General features: G+C 38.7%; 1 protein-coding gene across 23 annotated transcripts in view; it reads left to right on the top strand.

Annotated features, from left to right (window-relative positions):
- Window positions 1-19,960, top strand: part of ANO4 (anoctamin 4) — a 200,514-nt gene that overhangs the window by 55,207 nt on the left and 125,347 nt on the right. For 2 of the 23 annotated variants that reach the window (XM_030262423.4, XM_072923276.1), the window contains exon 2: window positions 13,416-13,510. The exons of 18 other annotated variants lie outside the window; for them this stretch is intronic. Coding sequence is in view for 1 of the 5 variants with exons in the window: in XM_030262366.4 (XP_030118226.3) it covers window positions 18,490-18,493 (4 nt within the window). In the remaining 4 variants the exon portion in view is untranslated. 3 more of the 23 variants (XM_030262418.4, XM_072923278.1, XM_030262366.4) reach the window with 3 other exon arrangements.

Raw genomic sequence — 19,960 nt, forward strand, 5'->3', positions numbered from 1 at the left:
AGGCACACAAGGTTCATCATATACTAGCTATACTGTAATCCATTCATGAAGACTTTTGACAACAGGGCTGAGTATCAGCCAAGTATACATCTCCTGAAAGAACATTTTCTGTATTATTTTCTATGAATTGACAGTTTGTTCTTCATTGTGGATGGCCAAAGAAAACATTTATAGGGTTTTGACAAAGTCCTGAAACCTTGTAATTATAGTAGTAATTTTTTTTCATTACATGGGCCATGTACTGCAGGGAGCACATATATCTTCCTGGGAAGTACAAGAATTTATTCCCTCAGGCAGCTTGGCTGTAGATAAATAGAAGGTTACATAAAACATTTCAGAAGGCAAACAGAATCCAATTTAGTTAGTGGGAAGTAAAATGGATAAATAGAGCAGACCATTATCTCTTTCGCAATAGATATGTATAATTTTAAGTTAATATAAGTAATGAGGATAGAAGCTATACAAAACCAGGCACTTTCAGATCACAGAATGAAAATGTCTGGTGAAAAAGATTAATGCAAAATATCTAAGCTAATCCAACATTAGGAAAATTCAGGTCAAACCTGGGATTAGTGCTTTTTGTTCTCTACTGATAACCTTGATGTATCCATACTTACCTTCCTCCCTCTCATACAGTTACTTAAGCCCCATATTCTTTATGTAAAAATCCCCAAACCGTGCCTCTTACAGCTCCTGTCTCTTCTGTTAGGAGCAACAGAACAGTTCTAGCCTGGTGTCTTGAAAAGCTGCAGATGAGTGTCAGAGATGGCACTGAACAGCTGTTTCTCTGGGCAAAACTCATCTGTGCATCTGTGAGCAGTTGGGCTTTTTGTTATTTGATATGTGAGTGGCAGCAGCAAAGTGAGGGTGAAGGAAGAGGGTAGATTACATAAAAAAATCCCTCTGATTTTTTCTGACAGATATTTTTGCCTCTCTGAAGTATCTGCTAAAGTGTTTAGTTATTTTTTATACCATTATAGAAATGTTGTTCTGCTCATGTTAACAACATCTTAATATAAATTCTGTTGAATTGTTTTTGAGACTCTTTTCTTTGTAGAAAATTTTTGGTTTGTAACAAATGCTTTTCAACAGAGTGGTATGTCTTTGCTGCATTGATGAAAAACTATTCATGCTTTGCCAAAACACAAAACCTTAAAAATCAGGATTAATTCATAGGGAAAGGAAAATTTATAAAATTATGCTTTGAGAGAGGAAAAGGAGGCAAAAATCAAACATTTCAGAATTTATTTGCCCAAAACTAAATTACAGCATATGTAGTTTTATGTTGATTTAAATTATTTGCAAATTTATGTCCAATTCAGCAGTTAGAGCCTCATGAAACAAATAGAAAATAATTTAGGAAATTGCAGTTTTTTGAGATCTTGTTTCAACAGAAGTGAGGCCCTTCAGCCTGTCCCCATTCACCTCAGCAGCAAAATGTTGCTGCATTCTCTAACAGAACAAATATAATTTCTAAACTCTTCCCTCCCCCACATCCCAAATTCTGGTGCTCACAAAGTAAGGTTACATTGGAGGGCAATTCAATATTCAAAGGAAACATCTCTGTAAAATTCCAGAGTCTCAATATTCTGACACTTCCAAGGTAAGGGCTATAGGCCAGACTTGTATGTAAATTAAGTAAAGACTGAGCAAAGCGCTTCTAAGCCAGGCTAAAATGCCTTTTAGATCTTTCAAACGAAGTTTCCAAGTGTGGAGTCCTAGTAGAAAGTAAGTACATTTTAGCAACTCGGAGAAAGACACTTTCAAAGGCAGAAAGGAGAGAAAGAGGAGAGACGGGCTTAAAAAGAGCTGTTAGTGTAATGAGAGGGAAAGCACAATACTGCCAAGGAGGCTTGCTTGTTCAACTGTTCAGGCTAATTTGATCTTAATATGTTAAAGAATTATTGATCCATTGATACTGTATAGGACTGTTATACTGGTAAAAGAAAATAAAAAAGGGAAGGGGAAAATAAATAGCACCTTTGTGAAGGAAGAAAAAGAGAAGCCTGGAATTTGTTAACTAGTTAGTTTGGGATTAATCCCTGAAAAGAAAAAACAGGAAAAGTTACTGAGCAAGTAAGCTCAAGAAGGTATCAAGGAGATGAGCAGCAATCTTTAGATCATGTCAAGAAGAAATTTCATGGAAGCCATCTGATTTTCTCATGTGAGAGAACATCATGTTTACTGGCTATGGGAGAAATAATAGTTGACATATTTCTTGGCTCAGTAGCAGTTTTCACTGAGTCTTTCATGACACTCATTTGCAAACTACTGAAGCCTGATGCTCATGAAACTCTTACAAAGTGTAGTATTGTACTAGAATGTTCTGGAAAAGAACAGGCACAGAACAGATGTCAAGCCAGTTGCCCTGAAATGCTGTGCAGCACAGAACTTTTCACAGAAGTCACCTGGAGTTTGGTGCTATGCAATTACTGATAGAACATCACAATCTATGGCATATGTAATATGATATTCCATTATATGTTTTATATCTATTCAATTCTAAGTATATGTACACATTACACAAACCTGTTATATATGCTGCAGGAATGTTGAAGGGCAGGAGTCAAACCCAAATAGCCATGATAAACTAAATAAATTGTCTGGAAAAATACTGGATACTATTCATCTGGGATGACAAAAAAAAAAAAAAATCAGCTGCAAGTGTGGAGGATGGGGAACAAGAAGTGGCTGCTTTCTGGAAAAAGATCTGGGGGTGGGGGAGTTACAGTGATACAAAAACTGAGTATGAGCCAATAATGTTGTACTGCTGCAAACAGGCAACATACTGGGGTGTAGGAGGAGGATGGCTGTGTGGAAAATACCTGGAGAAATCCTCCTTCTGTTGCTGGCACACAGAAGATCTCAGCTGTAGTAATTTGCCTAGTTTAAGGCAGTTCCCTTCTAGGAGGAGGTGGAAAAGCCAATGGAAGAAATTTTGGGAGAGAGCAGCGAGAGCAGCTGGAAAACAAGGTGTGCAGGAGTTCAGCCAAGGAGCTCCATCTGGCAGAGTCGAGACTGAGAGAGAGTGTGTTTGTCCCTTCTGTAATGTTACATCAAAGGTGGTGGCAGACAGGAAAGGAGTAGTCTGATCTCTCTGTCCACAGCGAGTAACTCGAGGAGAAGACACCTTAACCTGCAGTAAAGGAGCTTCAGACATGAAGGAAAACTTTCTAATCGTGAGGAGAGTGAGATACTAGAGGAGACTGCCTGGGAACAGGCAGGGGCCTGTGCCATCTCTCCTGGAAGGTCTCTAGGGTGGGTTAAAGTAGCTGCATGAGTTTGGTCTCTCAATAGAGAAGGTAGAGCAGAGGCTGGATGACCTTGCAAGCTCCTTTCCTTCCTGTTTCCTGTGTTGCTCTGGCTCTACCTGTCAAAGCAGGGTTTGTATTTCCCCGAAAACCTGTCACCTGCTTAACTCCACAGCAAGACAGCTCAACACAATCATCACCCACCTGGTGCTGTTGGGGCACCATTACAGCACCAGATTTTGGGCACCATTTAAATATCATTATAGGCATTACCTGCTCCTGTTAAACAAACAAGGTCTCAGAGTATCTTTTATGATGCTGCAGAGCAGCTTTACATCAGACTAGACTCTGACCTTTTGGATCCAGGCAAGCTGTCAGGCTCTGAGCTAGGTGTGCTTTCATGCCTGTGGTCCTTGTGATGCTTTGTGTCTGCTAGGATTAGTACTCTAACTCCTGCTAATGTGTCAACTTTGCAAGATATGAGGCTTTAAGGTGCATGTGTCCAGGTAATACTTTAAAAGAGTCCCAGTTACTGTGCAACCTCATTTCACATAATGAGTTTGATCTTTCTTACATATTACTTTTTAAACATCCCTTGCTACATCTGAGAACAGCTGTGGCTCAGAAATTGTGTCTTCCTGAGAGGTTACAGTGGAACATCTCTGTGAGAGTTTGGCTGCCCCTGCAGTCACTCACCTGCTGTCGATATAGCACTGTACAACAATCTGCTGTCTTTTGGCCAAATATCACTCAATGTTTCAAAGTGCTTGCGTGGTATGGAGTGGTCACATTTTCACTGATAATTTCTAAACGATCCAATAAAAGCTGGTGACAGCTCAGTAAAACCGAACAAATTTAAGTAAACTTATTAGCAATGCTTATGGTGCTTTAAACAAGAAAAAGGATGGATTCTAAGGGTATAAGGTGGAAAATGACATAAAACTCCTTGCAAGGAACCTCTGATGACATTTTAATTCAGGTCTGTGTTGACAACAAAAGGTTTAGTTCACTTGGCATCTTTTATCTGTCTTCAGCTTTTGTATAGGCTCGGTATAGTATTACCTCTGCCTTGCTATTGTGACTCTGAAGTTTTACAACATGTGTAAAATTGTATAAGCAATTCACTGACATTTTTAAAAACTGTATAGCAAAATCATTCTAGAGGCATCCCAGGTGGTAATTATGTAGTCAAAAATCACTCCACTCAAATTAAAATGAATCTTACTCTGTGAGGCAACTTATGAGTGAAGAAGGCTCCATTAGTTCATTGTGTTTCGTAGCCTACAGGTAACAGAATTTTTAATAAGGAAATTTGAACTTTGTTGCAAAAGACTTGGGAATAGTAATTTTTACTCTCTTAGAAGGAAATACAATAGTGCTAGAGAAAAATATGTGTTCAAGAAAGGATGTAATGTAAAATGTTCTTTTTTGTCAGATTTCTTACTACAAAATGAGTGGCTTTTTATCCGATTTCAAGTCCTACATTTGTAGGAAGGCTCCTAATTTTGGCAAGAGACTCATCCTGCACATCTCTTAACCCCACTTCCCTCCCTGATTTCTCTTGGTCTTTATATTTTTATTAGCTTATGCCAGCTTATTTATACACTGCATAATTTTCAGCCTTGAAATTACTTTTGTTGTAGTCAGTTGCTCAAAAGCTCTATGTTGAATGAACCCATGTCATTAGAAATGGTCTGCTTTGCCAAGGGCCATGCAAGTTAATAACCTTATGAGTAACCTTCAGCTCTGGGATGCTATGTCGTTTTGTTTGGAAGTGTTACTCTACCTTCCTTGTCATTATTTTTGCAACTTTTTTTGAAACAGATTACCCTGAGGTAACTGTGCAGTGCTCTAAATTTTACCTGAGCCTGGCAGATCCTCCTTCTTGCCACAGCGTTCCCTAAATCAGGAATGTTAATGTTAATGTTAGGTGTAGAATATCATTGTGACTATATTTTGTAGAGATAGGAAGTATGACTGCTGCTGTAGTAATATTTATGATGACTGATGACTTGTTACATATATATATATATATATATATGGGTTTTTTCAAAGGTGCGTAAGAGTATATACAAAGAAGGAGAGGAGCAGAAAAATCCTTTTTCTGCAGATTCACTTTGGTTTTGTTTTCTGATTAATTTCTCATGAGTAGGACAGAGACTTTTAATAGATAAGTTTTATTCTCTAGGCTGGTTTTTTGTAGTTGGTTTGGCTTTGGGGTGAGTTGTTTATTTGTTGGCTGGGTTGCAGGAGAGGGGGTATTTAGCATGCTTCTTTATTTTTTTAATTTAAATAAAGGTCAGTTTTCTCTGGAAGCCAGGCAGCCTGAGGTAGAAATATGTTGTGTATGGATATGTTGTGTATAAGGCAGAAATATGTTGTGTACCTAAGAATTTTCCTGCATATAAGGAGAGGAGTGGGCCACAAAGGCTTCAGAACAGATTTGTCCTCTGTTATACTCATCCCAGAAGTGCTATTTCCCAGCTGTTAAAGGAGAAGCAGGCATCTGCTTTCATTAAATACTATACCTAAATAATACTCAGCATACTGAAATATTTGCAAATAACACAAAGTTTACCACCTACTAGAAATGGTTTTTTTTCCAAATTCTGATTTAAAAATGTAATTAATAGATACTTTTACTGAGGGCAATTATATGAGGATGTTTTTGTTCTTTTTGGGAGCAAATTGCTTTTACTATGAAATTTATATTCATGTTTTGGCATTTAGGTGTTGTTTGTATCTGGATGTAAGATTTGAAACAGTGGGTTAAATCCACAGCATATTTCAGAGCTACTTTCCCAATGACAGCTTCATTTCCAGCACAATCTAAAAACCTTCCTATAATTATATGATGTCCTGTAAATAAGCTGTCTCCAGAAGGCTTTAGAGAATTAAATAACCAAGGCAATATACATCACAAAAAATAGTGCTGCAAAGACATTTTACTGCACTTGAACAAAGGCAACCAGATTAATTAAAAGATCAAAGATAGAGGAAATGAAGGAATGTACATTTTAAGGGATCTGAAAGGAGACAGAGAACAAGTGAAATGGAAGACTTTTTTTTGAAAGAAGTAAAATCGTTGAGTGATAGATAAGACTGGGTGGCAAAAGGGTATCAGGCTCCCAAGAGGCAGAGCTGCCCAGGAAGACAAAGTAGCCCCAGAGACCACGCAGTGTGAGTCAGAATTGAGCAAAGCCAGGGGCAGAGGGCCAGGAGGACAGGGCTGCCTCCTGGCAGAGGTACCTTGAGCAGCCACTGAGGACTGCAGGAGGGAACAGCCAGTTTTATTTTCTGTGCTTCTGCCCAAGCCCTGGACAGGCAGCCTGTGGGCAAGACAGGGGGACATGAAGCAGCACCATTTCAGGTTGAGCTGACTTCTCAGAAATAAGGTTGCACTGCACCCCTTCATCCCCTGGGCAGAGAAGCAGACTCCAGCTCTCCCCATTTTGGAGCTGATTTGGCCCTCTGTTGTCTTGGCCCAAGGTCACAACACTGGTGGCACCAGCCTGAATCAGGGCTGCCCCTCCCTGTCAGGAGCTCTTTGCAAGGTCTTTGCTGCGTGTGATGGCATGATTCTTCTGGGTAGTGAGACCTCCAGGAAAACACTGCCAACTTCACATTTTAAACATGTCATTTGATACTGAGCTGGCTAACAGGACGTGTCATTAACAAGAGCAGAGCCTCTCTGGCAAACAGGGACATTTGCTTTTGCGGTCACTTGTCAGTGATTTAATACTTTCTTCTTTCCTTGTAAAAACTGCAGGTCAAGATTATTACAACATCAGCATGAGGTATGTTAGTATGAAACCATAAATGTCTGCATTCAGAGAAAATTACAGCATGTCAGCAGTGCTGCATCATCTGTTACAATGTGACATTTCTTATGGTGTGACTCTGCTGAGGAAAAATGATTCTTTGGGAGTGATAAATGATTAATAGGCTCCCAAACAAGTCTCTTACTAAAAGATACATAATAATTGGCAGGGATCTTTCCTTCTTTTTCTTTGCATTTTCCCTCTGTTTCTGAGGTCGGGGTCTGCCCCTCTCAACTTCGAAGATGGGAGACTTTCATAAGGAGATGTGTAAGAAAAATCATCACCTTCACTGTTGTTTCTTCATGTGCTATTTCCTAAGTTGCCTGGCAGTAATTTCTTATGATTACAGGTAACCTGGTGAAAAGAATCTGTGGTGAATGCATTCTACATCTGTTCTTAAGTCAATGAGTATAGTAATACTAATAATAATTTTAACATTTAATATGAGAATGTTTATTCTTGCTCTCTCTGACACTCTGTATTGCAGGTTCCAGAACTGGTAGATACATGACTGAATTTTAGAGGTTACATACTTCCTATTGTCTGTGATAAATCATTAGCAAATATAAAAGCAGGAAAGGAGAATTTTTCTTTTACTAAAAACCTAGGGAGGAAAAATAAGAACTAGAGAGAACTAAGAATGACTAATTACAGAAGTGGAACATAGCAGGGGAAAATTTAAGCTCACTTTTCTTTTAATAACTTCAAAATTCCTTGTATTGTCTATGTAGAAGTAAGGTTCTCATCTTTCCCAGCAAGGAAAAGAAAATCACCTTTTTTTGTGAGTCACGTAACAATGTGCCCCTGAATTAGCTGTTTGCAGAGGTGTTGGATGCATAGCTTCAGTTCCATCCACTGAGATATACATAGACTGATCAGTCTTCAATCTACTTTTTCTATAAGATCTATTTCTCCCTTCAAGTGGTATGCAGGTTGCTACAGGTTTCTATTTTCATTTTTGTCTTTGCTGGATGGGTGGAGTTTTTTTTGAAAATGTTTACTCTTTTGAGGCCGGAGGTGGCTAGTGCTTCACAGATAAACCCAGACAAAATGCTGGGTTTCAAATTCCTCTAAGTTCTTAACAATCTACCACTTCTAGTTCATCTTTCTGAGATAGTAAAATTCTGTCTGTCATCTTAAAGATTCTCTGCTGCATTGCATGGAATTGGGGAGCCTCCCATTGGCCCTCCACGAGGCAGAATTAGAGAACATCCAAAGGAGGGCAACAAAGATGGTGAAAAGCATTGAGAGGAAGGTGTATGCGGAATGGCTGAGGTCACTTGTTCTGTTCAGCCTGGAGGAGACTGGGGAAAAACCTCACTGAAGTAACAACTTCTTGTGATGGGAAGAGGAGGGGTAGACACTGATCTCTACTCTGTGGTGACCAGTGATAGGACACAAGGGAATGACCTGAAGGTGTGTCAGGGGAAGTTTAGTTGGCTATTAGAAAACAGTTCTGTTTACACATGATATTTCTAGCCAAAGGATCAAAATGTATTTGCATAAGCCAGGTCTTAGACTGTGAAGTAGTCACCTGCTGTGTTACATGCCTCCTGCCACTGAAAGTGAACAGAGACTCTCTGGTTTTTCCCAGATTTAGGAAGCTCCCCTCTGCTCTTTTCCTCAATTTGCACTGTATGATACCAGCGTCTCTCATGCCCTAGGGCAGGTAAACTGCTTTACTACTTTGCTTTCTCTTGTCCTTTCTCATGAGATGCTGTTCATCTCAGGATGTCATTCCATAAATCTGCTGGGGCAGTGCTCAAGTCCCCTCAGACAAAATCCAGTCTTGAAGAGAGGCCTCATTTCTCAGCAGGTAGAAGGAGATACAGGATGTAGATTTTGCCCCTTGCAATCTGCATAGGCATGCAGTGAAAATTTTTGAGCACCTGTAAGAGCACTTAATTTTTGCCATTTCCCCAGATTACCTTTAGCCTTCAGCAAGGCATGATAAGTTATTGACAGAGGCTCAATCTTTTTCTTCTGTTCCAATAATTAATGGTGTGGCAATGTAGAAAGTTTATGCTGCTTGGTATTTCTACTGCCACCAATGAGCAAGAAGTTTCAGTTTCTTGTATGAGGCCTTCTGTTTCATCAGGACTGCTATCGTGTGCTGAGCTAGTGGCTTTGGGCTGAGTCTGCCATGGCTGGCCTCTGTGGCATAGTGGTTCAGTACTGGTTAGTTAATGGGTGAGCTCTCCACTAGTATAAATCATAAAGTAATATGATAGCACTACTGGTTTGCTTAGTTCTTCATTAACTCAGACAAATGTCTGGTGCCAGGTCTTGGACCATCCCCGCTGTTCATTGGCATGTGCTAGCTGCCTGAGCACCCTCAGAGTCTGCTAAACTGTGTGGAAGATACAGAGGTGTTATTTGATTGTTATTTGAGCCCTTTTGCCTCATTGGTCTGAGCATTTCCTGGATACTTGGCTGGAGTCTTTCACATGTCCTCAGATACCTGATGTTTGATGGATAGACAGACCCACCCCCTTGAGGTTCCCAAAATACCTGTAAAGAATTGAATGTAACTTAATGTCACACTCCTCGATGTCTCTACATCAGCCTTATTTCTTCTGCAAGTGTTCTTGATGAAGCTTTGACACTTGGTTCAGTTTACACTTCACCTCTAGACCCTGACTGGTGTTAAAACAGATTTAAGTCAGCAGCACTTATGAAATCTCTGTCAAATAAACTGATGAGCCTCATTGCCTTTCTCAATATGATGGGACTTCTTAATGCCACAGGAAGTGATAATTTTGTCCTAGGGTAAACAGGGTGTTTTGTTTTTGATAGGTTCTAGATAGGAATTTTTCCTACTAAATAGGAATTTACATTCAGAACTTTGATCTCTAATTTCAGGACTGTGAAGCCTTCTAGCCAGAGGTTCTCCTCCCTGAAAGTAGGCTGTTGACTCTCTCAGTAGTTATGACTGCATTACTGTCAGACCAGTCTTAATGACTCCTTTGTGGTTAATATAATCAAGTGTTTCAGGAAGCTTGGGCTGCATAGAGAGAAAGCAGAAGACTTATTGCTTGAGCTCTGATCACCCAGCACCTTGAGGGCACCATCTTGCCGTCATCTGCCAGAACTGCTCTCACACCTTGGCTTACCCTGCATTTCTGCCATGTGGAGGATGTCCCTCATGTCTTCTTCTGCAGACACTGAAAGGCAGCCTGCTCTTTCATGGCTATCCTAAGGGCCATATTTTTGTGTAGCAGTCACAGATTGCCTCCGTGACATATTAATAATGCTTGGTCACCATTCTTCAGGCTAATTGTGCCATTTAGGAGTGCTGCAGGAGATTACATTTCAGTGATTCCCTCATCCAGCTAGAAAACTAATTGGTCATACTGGTCTAATAGCAAATTTGCAAATTTAACAGCTGAACTGCTGGCGGCTGGTTCTGGTAGTGCTGAATACCTTGTTCTTCACGACATTCACACTGCAGCTCACTCCCATCTGGAAATGATGAGGTAGGTACAACTATGGTCTGGATTGGAGAGAAAGAGCTTGACCAGTCACACTGTTCTGTGATAATGAGGAAACACTGGCAGAAGGGAATAAGCTGTGTCTTTCTCCCTTGACAGGCAAATTCATTCCTCTTTTCTTATTTCTGTGTTCTCTCAGTTTAAGCCTAGTGTCATCATCCTGTGCCATTAACACAGCTCATTTTTAGTTAGTCCCAGGGTGACCTTCCTGTCTGGAAGTATTTATGTATGTTTGGATTGTATCTCTGCAGTGGTGCCTTGTAAGCTGGAAACACCCACAAGAGTTTTGTCTCTGATTAAATTATTCCTTTGTTTTTCCAAGGTTATCTATAGCATGGAACTTCCAAGTTTATAATGTAAGTATTAATTTCTTGTGCTGAGTCTTTCCCTGTTTTTTGAGAGTAGGGTATAACAATCCAATGTCTTTTTTTAATACCATTCTGTGCAACAGAAATTGTCCAGAAATTTTACTGTGTGTTCAAATGTTTCAAACACTGTACTCAGCCACTGTGTCCTCACTTGCTTTGTACCTTCATGTTTGAGTGGGCAAGCTCCTGGGAAGATGTCAGATACATCTTAAGGAGGGGAGGGAAATCACAATATGGTGCTGAGCTGGCATATGTGTCTGCCTGTGTTGGCCCAGGGATATCCCAAGCTGGTTCTCCAGTCATCTGCCCCCAGTGCCATTCTCTCTTCCTCTGTGTGCTGGGTTTCCTTGAATTGCTTTTTGTACCAGCAAGGAGCTGGTACTAACATATTGGTGATGTCATGAGAGAAACATCATCATCTTGAGCAAGGGTGATGAAAGAGAAGGTTCAGCTAAACCCACTACATTTTGTTTTGGTTTATTTGGTTTATTTAGTCTTTTATTAGATGAAAACACACTTCCAACTTCAGGCTGCAAAGAAATTCTCAAACACACTATTTAAGATCCATTTACTGTTCTGCAACTTGCTCATGTTGAGTAAATGAGAAGCAAATCACGGCCTCAAGAAAATGCCAGTCACAAGAAAAGGACAGAGACACAGGAAAAATAAAGGAAAAATACAGGTGAAAAATAAAAAAAAGGTACTAAGCACATGAACTATGCTTCACTACTCTTTGTAGCTTAACTTACTCCTGAATGCAGAATTAGCCTCAGTCTTCAAAGACACATCATGCAATGATTGAAGAGTGGTCAATCTCAGCTTTGTTCTGAGCTATAAGGTGCTCTGTGGAGACCTTGAGCAACTTCTCTCCTGTGAGTACATAGGGAGGTTGAAACTCTTAAGGAAGAATGCCTGGAGTGTGACTTGTCTCCATAATTCTTACAAAGACCCTTCTCAAGAGAGAGTATGGAGAATAGTTGTAGTTTAACCTAACTATATTCTCTGTAAAGATTAGTGGGTAAAAGGATGAACATCTCGGTTAATGACAGAGATGACAACCTTGAAATATTTGTACCAGTCTAGCTGTTTGCACATTGAATTACTGTTTTCCCCTTGCACAGAAAATTGATTTTTCATTGCTGAAACTCTGTGTGCTGAAAAGCACAGTTCTCTGGGACAATAAAAACAAGCTGGATTTTATTTAGGGGGCATGCAGTTGCCAATAGGTGTGATCTGTCCCTGCAAGAGAAGGCAAAAAGGTGTGGGGATCACTAATTTAGGAGTAGCATTGCTGCTCTGGGGTCTGAGGAATGAGATGGTGACTGTTTCCTACTCTATTTGTATTGTGTTCATACCTGTAACTCTGATGCCAGGAAGATAATGGGGTATTTTTCCCTAGAAGTCATAATAGGTAATTACAAAACACATGGACTTACTAAACTTTATAATAATGGCAAAGAAGCAATAGTAATTATTTGCTTGTTCTTCCATTTTAAAAAATGTGTTTTGTTTTCATTGTGACCAGGTGTGTTGAGTGTAAAATAATTCTATATAACTTAGACTATCTTATATTTACTATGACTAATGTGATAAGATCAAGTAAAGAGGCCTTCTTTGGTAGTCATTCAAAGCAAAACGAGTAATGCCCAGGCACCGCACCACGTAAGTCTCAGCCTTGTTTTCCTTCCATTGATTTAAACCATAGAGCTTTACGGTCAAGCAGGTCTCTGAAACAAATTTGATTCTTTGTATTAAAATCAACTCTGCCTACGTCAGACCTTTTAATTGTGCATGTACAGATACTTTTACCTAGAGAAATAAAGTATTAAACACATAATGAATAATGCAGCTGTCTCACAGTACTGTGATCTTTATGTGAATAAAGTAGCCATAAATTGCCTGGGTATTGAACTGGCACAACATTTCCCAGTTTAATTTGCCAGTGATTTCTGCAGTGACAGCTTATGCAGAGGAAAGTTGGATGATGTAATGTTGAAAATTGTATGTTTTTTAGAGAAGAAATGGTACTTTTCCATCTCCTAGTGCAGGAACAGAGCTGTGCAGTTGTTTGTTCCCTGACAGCTAACACAGCTGTGTAGACAGCCAAGGTTTAATGTAGCTTTGCACATCACTGGGGAGAGGAGAAGTTGATAGATGGAAACTTCCATGTGAATTACAACTTGAGCCATGGAAATAAAATGGACAGTGACTTAGGTAAAGAGCTTTTCAGTAGTGACCTTTGGTTTCTAGGCTTTTTCATTGGAGATGCATTTCACTTCTTTCTCTTGCCACACAATGTCACTATCCCAAGCTGGCTGCCAGTTTTTCTATTGAGCTTCAGCTACCCCAACCATTCTTTCCTTGCCTTTCCTCCATCCTATCAGTAGTATAAACTAGCCTGAAGGCTGCAGTCTGACCATGGGAAAATATTGCTTTTTACCTTCAATTATTTTGCTTATGGATGTCTTTTTCTTTCATCTTTAGGTAAAAACAGATATTTCAAAAATTTTTCTGAAAACATCTCTACTGATGAAATTGCAGTTACAGAGAGGTTATGCCCTTAAATCTCCAAGATTAAGGTAGAGTTTTCATTTCCAATTGTCTTGCTGAGAGCTAAGCCATAGCACAGTTCTTCTTTAAAGAAAAAACTTTAAAAAGGGAGAATTTCACTTTTAAAATTAATCACCATGGCAACCTTTACAGTGAGTTTCCAAACATAGGAAGTTGCCTTTAAGAAGCATCCTCAGCTAAGAGAAAGGTGAGTTTTTACAGCTTCTAGCAACATTATCATAGAATATAAGGTTTTGCAAGAATCTGTTAGAGGGACTTTCATATGCAAAAGGAAGTTAAATGATCCTGGGGGTTTTAATTTTATTTTTTATAAGGATGCTGTATGCTAACTGATCTCAATGCTGGCTTAAAATAGACTTGGAGAACTAGATAGAGCTTGGTGGTAACGCTTGTGATATCACTAGATTTAATCTAAGCAGCTATTTAGTTAAAAATTTCCCAATATTTCTCTCACACTTAAAATATTATCTTTCTTTTTTTCTACTTCTGGACTGCCTTTTCATGCATATTCAGAATCTTAGTGAGAAATGTTTTTAAAATTGGAAAGGAATGGGAGGTAACAGAATAGAGCAGGAGAAAACAAGTTGTTTATGCATTAAAAGAAGAAAATCCTTCATACATTAGAGTTCAGTGAAATGTAACTTTAACAGTCATATCTGATTTCTCTCAGTACTCAGCTTGATTATCTTATATTCTATTTTTGGTATGTATTAGATCCAAGGAATATGTAATTTCTTTTCCCACAGTAATTTCCCCAGTGAACATATTGTACATCAGATGGAATTCTGACATTTTCTATGAAATGGTAACTCTGGAGTGTTGTTCTGAAATAATCTAAATAAGAGCATTTTAGAATTAAACTTTCTATGTCCAAAGTAGTTGTAAGACTGGGAGAAGGAGTTTACATCCAGAGAACTTCAGTCTCTGGGCAGATTTCAGATTTTCAGGTAGGAGGCTGATGGACTGGCAAGAGAAAGCCACTTTTTATCAAATTGCAAAAATACCATGGAAAACTAAAAAAAAAAAACCCACCATCCAATTGGTTCTACCAAGGTTGAATATAATGATCCAAAAGTGTACCAGGGTGTGTGGGAGTGTTCCCACACTGCATGTAGGAAGCAGGAGGGCAGGTCAGAAGAGGACTTTCTTTTCTCCTTTCATGCAATCTGTAATTGTGAGGTCTTGAGCTGCCCATGGGAGGCTGTCTGAAACACATGGCCAGATTCTGGGGTGAGCATGAGATCACCACTCAGGTTTATTTATTTAGCTATATGGCCATAGTTGTATTTCACTGGTCTTGTTCCCTGCTTGAAAAAAGCAAGCTGGTTCTGCTGGGATTAGGGCTAGCTGATGCTGTAAACACTCCAGTACTTCTCCATGCACTACATATCTGGAAGAAACAGATTACAAAGCACCTCTAAGCAGATGAAAGTTTTAGAAATACTTTTAAAAATTTATTACATTAATGTAGAGAGTCATGTAAAGGTGACAGCCTTAAGTTCAATACCTGAGTAGCTCAATTAAAAATAAGAGCAGTTAAAAATAAGCTCAATTACTGCATTATTCATGTTATGTAATATCTTCAGAAAAGTTTAACTTTTAGGGCAAACTTAACAATAAAGTTATTAACACTTATCTGAAATGCATGCTCTTTTGAGATGTTCTGCCATCATGCAGTGGTATTTTTATTTCATGTGAAATGTGGGTAAGTAGAAGATTGCCTCTTGTGCTTTTGTAATATAGGATAGGATTAGTGTGATCTGAAGGGCTGTTTTTTGTTATGTGTACAGGATCCTGTGAAGAGCTTTATATTCAATTCCAAAGTCAGCTGAAGGTTGACATGGTGTTAGGTCAGCAAGCAGTTTAGTAAGCAGTACATTTGCAAAACACCATTGTGGCATGGGATGGTGTCTGCAAAGAAAGCTGATAGTGGGTCATGCCAAGTGACTGCAAGCTGAACAAGAATTTTTCAAAAAAGTGACTGTTGTGAATTACTGTGGGCAAGTTTCTGAAAAATTGGCTGACAACTTGACCATATGCAGGTTGGCAGATATTCTCCTTCCCCAGCCCTTCTGATGGATGGGATTATTGCTGGGTCACAATCTTTCTCATAATATCCGTCAGCACGTAGTAAAACCTAGTGCATAATCATCTTTACTGAGAAAGTCATGTGGTCCTGCATTTACAGACACTACATGTTCATTTCTATTGAAAGGATGAACAGTAGACTTTGTGCAGCATAAATAATAATCACAGTTTTAGAATACAGTAGATGAGATGAAATAGCAAAATAAGAGAGGAAAAAAAGAATCTTCATACATTTATAGTATCTTGCACTTGTGAAAATGAGAAAGGAAGCAGAGAGGGATTTATCACTTTGCATGAATTAATAACATATATGGTCTGTTAATTCATTGAATGTGAATTTAGAGTCAGTGAAAATTATCACTGAATTCTAAATTGTAGATATTCAGAGACTGGATTGAAGTAACTGCTTTGAGATATTTTCTTTTGATTGAAGCTAATATAGAAAACATTTTGACATATACCTTTAAATTCCAAGAAGGAAAAAACAGTTATGGAACTGATAGAGGCACCAAATATAGCATATTTGGATAGCAATTTTTAGGACTTGGGAATGCTTATGCATCCTCTTTGAATTTGACATCATGTTTTGGTTCTGACGAATTTATGTATAAAATGGATTGTTAACTGGAAGACTTGAAAGAAAAATAATTAAAGGCTCAGTATTGTCAATGATGGAGTTGTTTTTACCTTGACTATCTTAGATTCACTTTTCAAAAAAAGTCCCATAATGGAAAAATGCATTTTGAGAGGAATAAATTTTCAGAGTTGAAAAGGCAGAACTAAACCCAAAACCCAGCAGTTTTTGAAAAAGAGAATGTGTCACAATCAGTTCCTTGCCATGGCTTGATCACTGAAGGTGTTATTATCAGAAGTCATTAAATGAATACTATGCCCAGTTTTCAACAAGGAGAGGTGCCACATAAGGAGATGAAAAACATCATGAACATTATCTGGAATTAGAGAAAATGCTAACAGATTATATTCCTATCTGGAATTAGAGAAAATGCTAACAGATTATATTCCTATCTAATATTAATTTTCTTACACTTTCATCTTCTTCAGTTCTAACTCATCTACATATTTGACTTCTAGACAGACAGTATGCTTTATTGATTGAAGCGTTAAAATCATATATGGAAATTGATTCCCAGATTTCTGTTCATGTAATTGTAATTATGACTGCTGTGATTCATCAAAAGCCTCTTGTTAGCTGGCTCATATTGCTCATATTGCTTTGTAAATGAAGAAAAATATTTCTGGTTGGTGGTTAACTATTCATAGAAATTTAACAAGACTATTGTTTCTAAACCAGACTTTTCAGGATTTAGAATTGTGTTCATAAAGGAATAGAAGAAAGAGATGAGTCCAGTGGGACCCGTGGTTTGCAGTGCCATTTTGATTCTGTAGAGCAGATATAATGTGAAAAGTACTCTTGGCTCTTTCTTTCAAGGAGTATATAAAACACCTTTATGGAGTTATGTCTTACTAGGCATCTCCTCTGGGAAGGAATGAGGCAGGTAGATTGTTTGGGGTTTTTTATGTTGTTGGGACTTGGGTGTTTTGTTAGTTTTTAACAAAAATGCATTTTGCATGTAGAAGACTTGATGTTATACTTGTTTGGGTTTTTTTTTTTTTTTCCACTGACCAGCTACCTATCAGTTTCTTTAAATTGCCCTACTAGTAGACTATTCTCTTGGTTTCTCAGTAGACTGCTGCTTGTGTATTTGAGATTTCTTTTTATAGAAGCTGTATCATCATAGGAGCAGAGTGCACAGCCCCTTTTAATCATTCAGATACTGTGTATTGCTCAAAGACGGACCCTATTACAACATGCTAAGATCTCAGAATCACTTCAGGATTTTATAGGCAGTTTTGGTGATGAAATTTCAGTTTAGAATTTGTTCATAAAGATTGTGTTCTACACATCTTTCAGTGAAGCTACTTAACTGTGGACAAAATGGTACATGTCAATATAAACTGACTCTCTGCCTGAACTGTTTGCTGGTTTGAACCCTCAAAAGAGCTATGACATTCAGAACAAATTCAGCATCATTGTCAGACTGGAATGTTCTTAAAAATATAATTTTCAGTATATTTGCAATACTTGCAAGTGTAACTTAGAGATATTTATAATACTGTTTTTTACATATGTAGTGAGATTTTTTAAAGCATGCTTTTTTACTTTCACTTGGTGGTTTTTAAAAAGTATGACATTGAGTGTCAGGGTTATGAGCAAAGAAAGGAAAAGTTTTATGAAAGAATCTTAATGAATGCCCTTTCACTGAGAAGATATCAATCACAGGAGCTAAATTTAGGCATTGGTTTCTTTTATTATAGGTTCATTCTATAATCAAGCTGATTTAGGTGGATTCAGAAAATTTGTGTCTCTTCTGTGCCTCCTTTTAAAAAGTAGGAACATCAAATTAATATCCAGTGTTTTATGTAGTGCATAAAACATACCTGAAAGTCTGTCTTGCATGATTTGCATTTTTTTTCTGAATTGCTAACATATCAGAAAATTATTTACTAAAGAACAGTAGGTCTTGCCCTTACACAAGGCTATTATTCAGTGAAGGAGTTAGAACATGGACTGTCTTTTAAAAAACCAAAGCTGTTAGATACCTTACACCCTATAATGCAGCTACTGCATTTTTGTAGTGTTCAACCATTTCTTCTCATTCTGCCATAAAGAGCTCAAGGATTCAAACCTATTTATCAACATAGAGCTTTTTTCATGTCTATGGAATCTGCCAAATTCAGACAATTCTATGTCTTTCAGGGTTTATTAGTCTTCCATCAGAAATACAGTCTAGCTCAGAAGAATAAGCAAGACCTGTGCTTTGTTCTATCCAGATGAGCATAAGCTGAGAACAATCAACTGGGTGCCTGTGAGGAACATATGTGTAAGCATGGCAGATTTACATACTCTTTTCAATGGCATTTTGTTACTGTTCATGGTCTGAATTTTGCCAGAAAGATGAGGTGTCAGATGAACACAGACGTTCACTGGCATCTGCTGCACACTACATCTGCACCTCTTCTGGGGATCATCTTCACTTTATGGCCACTTAGGAAAGCTTGGCACCATAGGCTTTATTACAACCAAAATCATTACCTGCCAAGAGGGAGTGTGCTGAAAACTAATGACGCACAAAGGAATGACAAGTACTACACATGCCTCAACATTTCTGGTAAAACTGACCCTTGTTAATATTTCTTCCATGGAAGAGCCTGATCCAGGCACAGGTGCAGCAAGCAAGGCTGTGGAGGCTGGTGCTTCTTCCTTGCAGAGCAATGCCCATCCAAGCTCTGACAGAACGTACCACAGCACGTCCTTCCAGCCCATATGAGAGCCTTTCCCAGAAGGGATGGGGGACTCCTGGGCCTCCTCCCAGTGGGGATCCAGCATCAAATCCTGCACACATTAGATGCTAAAGCCTGGGACATGCCCGCAATGGACAGCTGTTTCAGAGGCCAAAAACCCTCTCAGGCACTGGACTTGACCCAACACATGTGACCTGTTTACTCAGATACATATCTGTCCAGATGTATATTTACTTTAAAAACATTTTAGTAAAGTTGATACTTTGCTGCAACATTACCTAAGATAACTTTTTCTATTTGGTGGAGAGAGAAGTAGAAGTAAATTTTATTGTGTTAAGGCCTGCCCCTGAAGACATTGGCTATGTAATTTCGATAATATATCATTGAAAGTGAATGTCAATTGATGGTTGATGAAGGTAACTGTGAGCATGGAGGATTTAGACACCAAGCCTGTAAAAGGCCCCATACCCAGGACTTTAGCACAGGCTAGGTGAAGACAGGGAAGTGCACTTGATCTGCTGCTTGAGGGTGCCCCAGAGAGCATGACTACGGCCTGACACTGGAAGAGCAAAAAGGCACTGATGACAGACCAGTCCCCTGGAATGGGATCCAAAAAGAGAAAGTTAAATTAAGCCTAGTTGCTGTGCTAAGCTATGTGAAAATCATTACTATCTGTGCCATGGGGCAGACACATTGAGACGTATCCTGAGATACCTTCTTTTCCCATCTGTGAAGTCTCCTGAGGTGTTTATCCTGTTTCAGAGATGATGTCTGAGATTGATTGCACTGTTCTGCATTATGGAGAATATCTGATCAAATCAGATAAAATAAGACTTGTGGTATTTGCAATGTAGCAGTTGACATGCAGGCAGCAAATTAAAATGGAGGAAAAAAAGAGAATTCTCTGCTTTTAAATCTACCTACACTTAGAACACATCTGCATAGTTACTGCTGCTTTTCATTTCTCAGCCAGTAAAAAGCATCTGGGACTTGACTTGATGCTTTGTTTCACAGAGCACTGTGATTTACCCCAATGTCTGTACCAT

This window comes from Taeniopygia guttata, chromosome 1A, assembly GCF_048771995.1.
Source record: "Taeniopygia guttata chromosome 1A, bTaeGut7.mat, whole genome shotgun sequence".
Classification (NCBI taxonomy): domain Eukaryota; kingdom Metazoa; phylum Chordata; class Aves; order Passeriformes; family Estrildidae; genus Taeniopygia; species Taeniopygia guttata.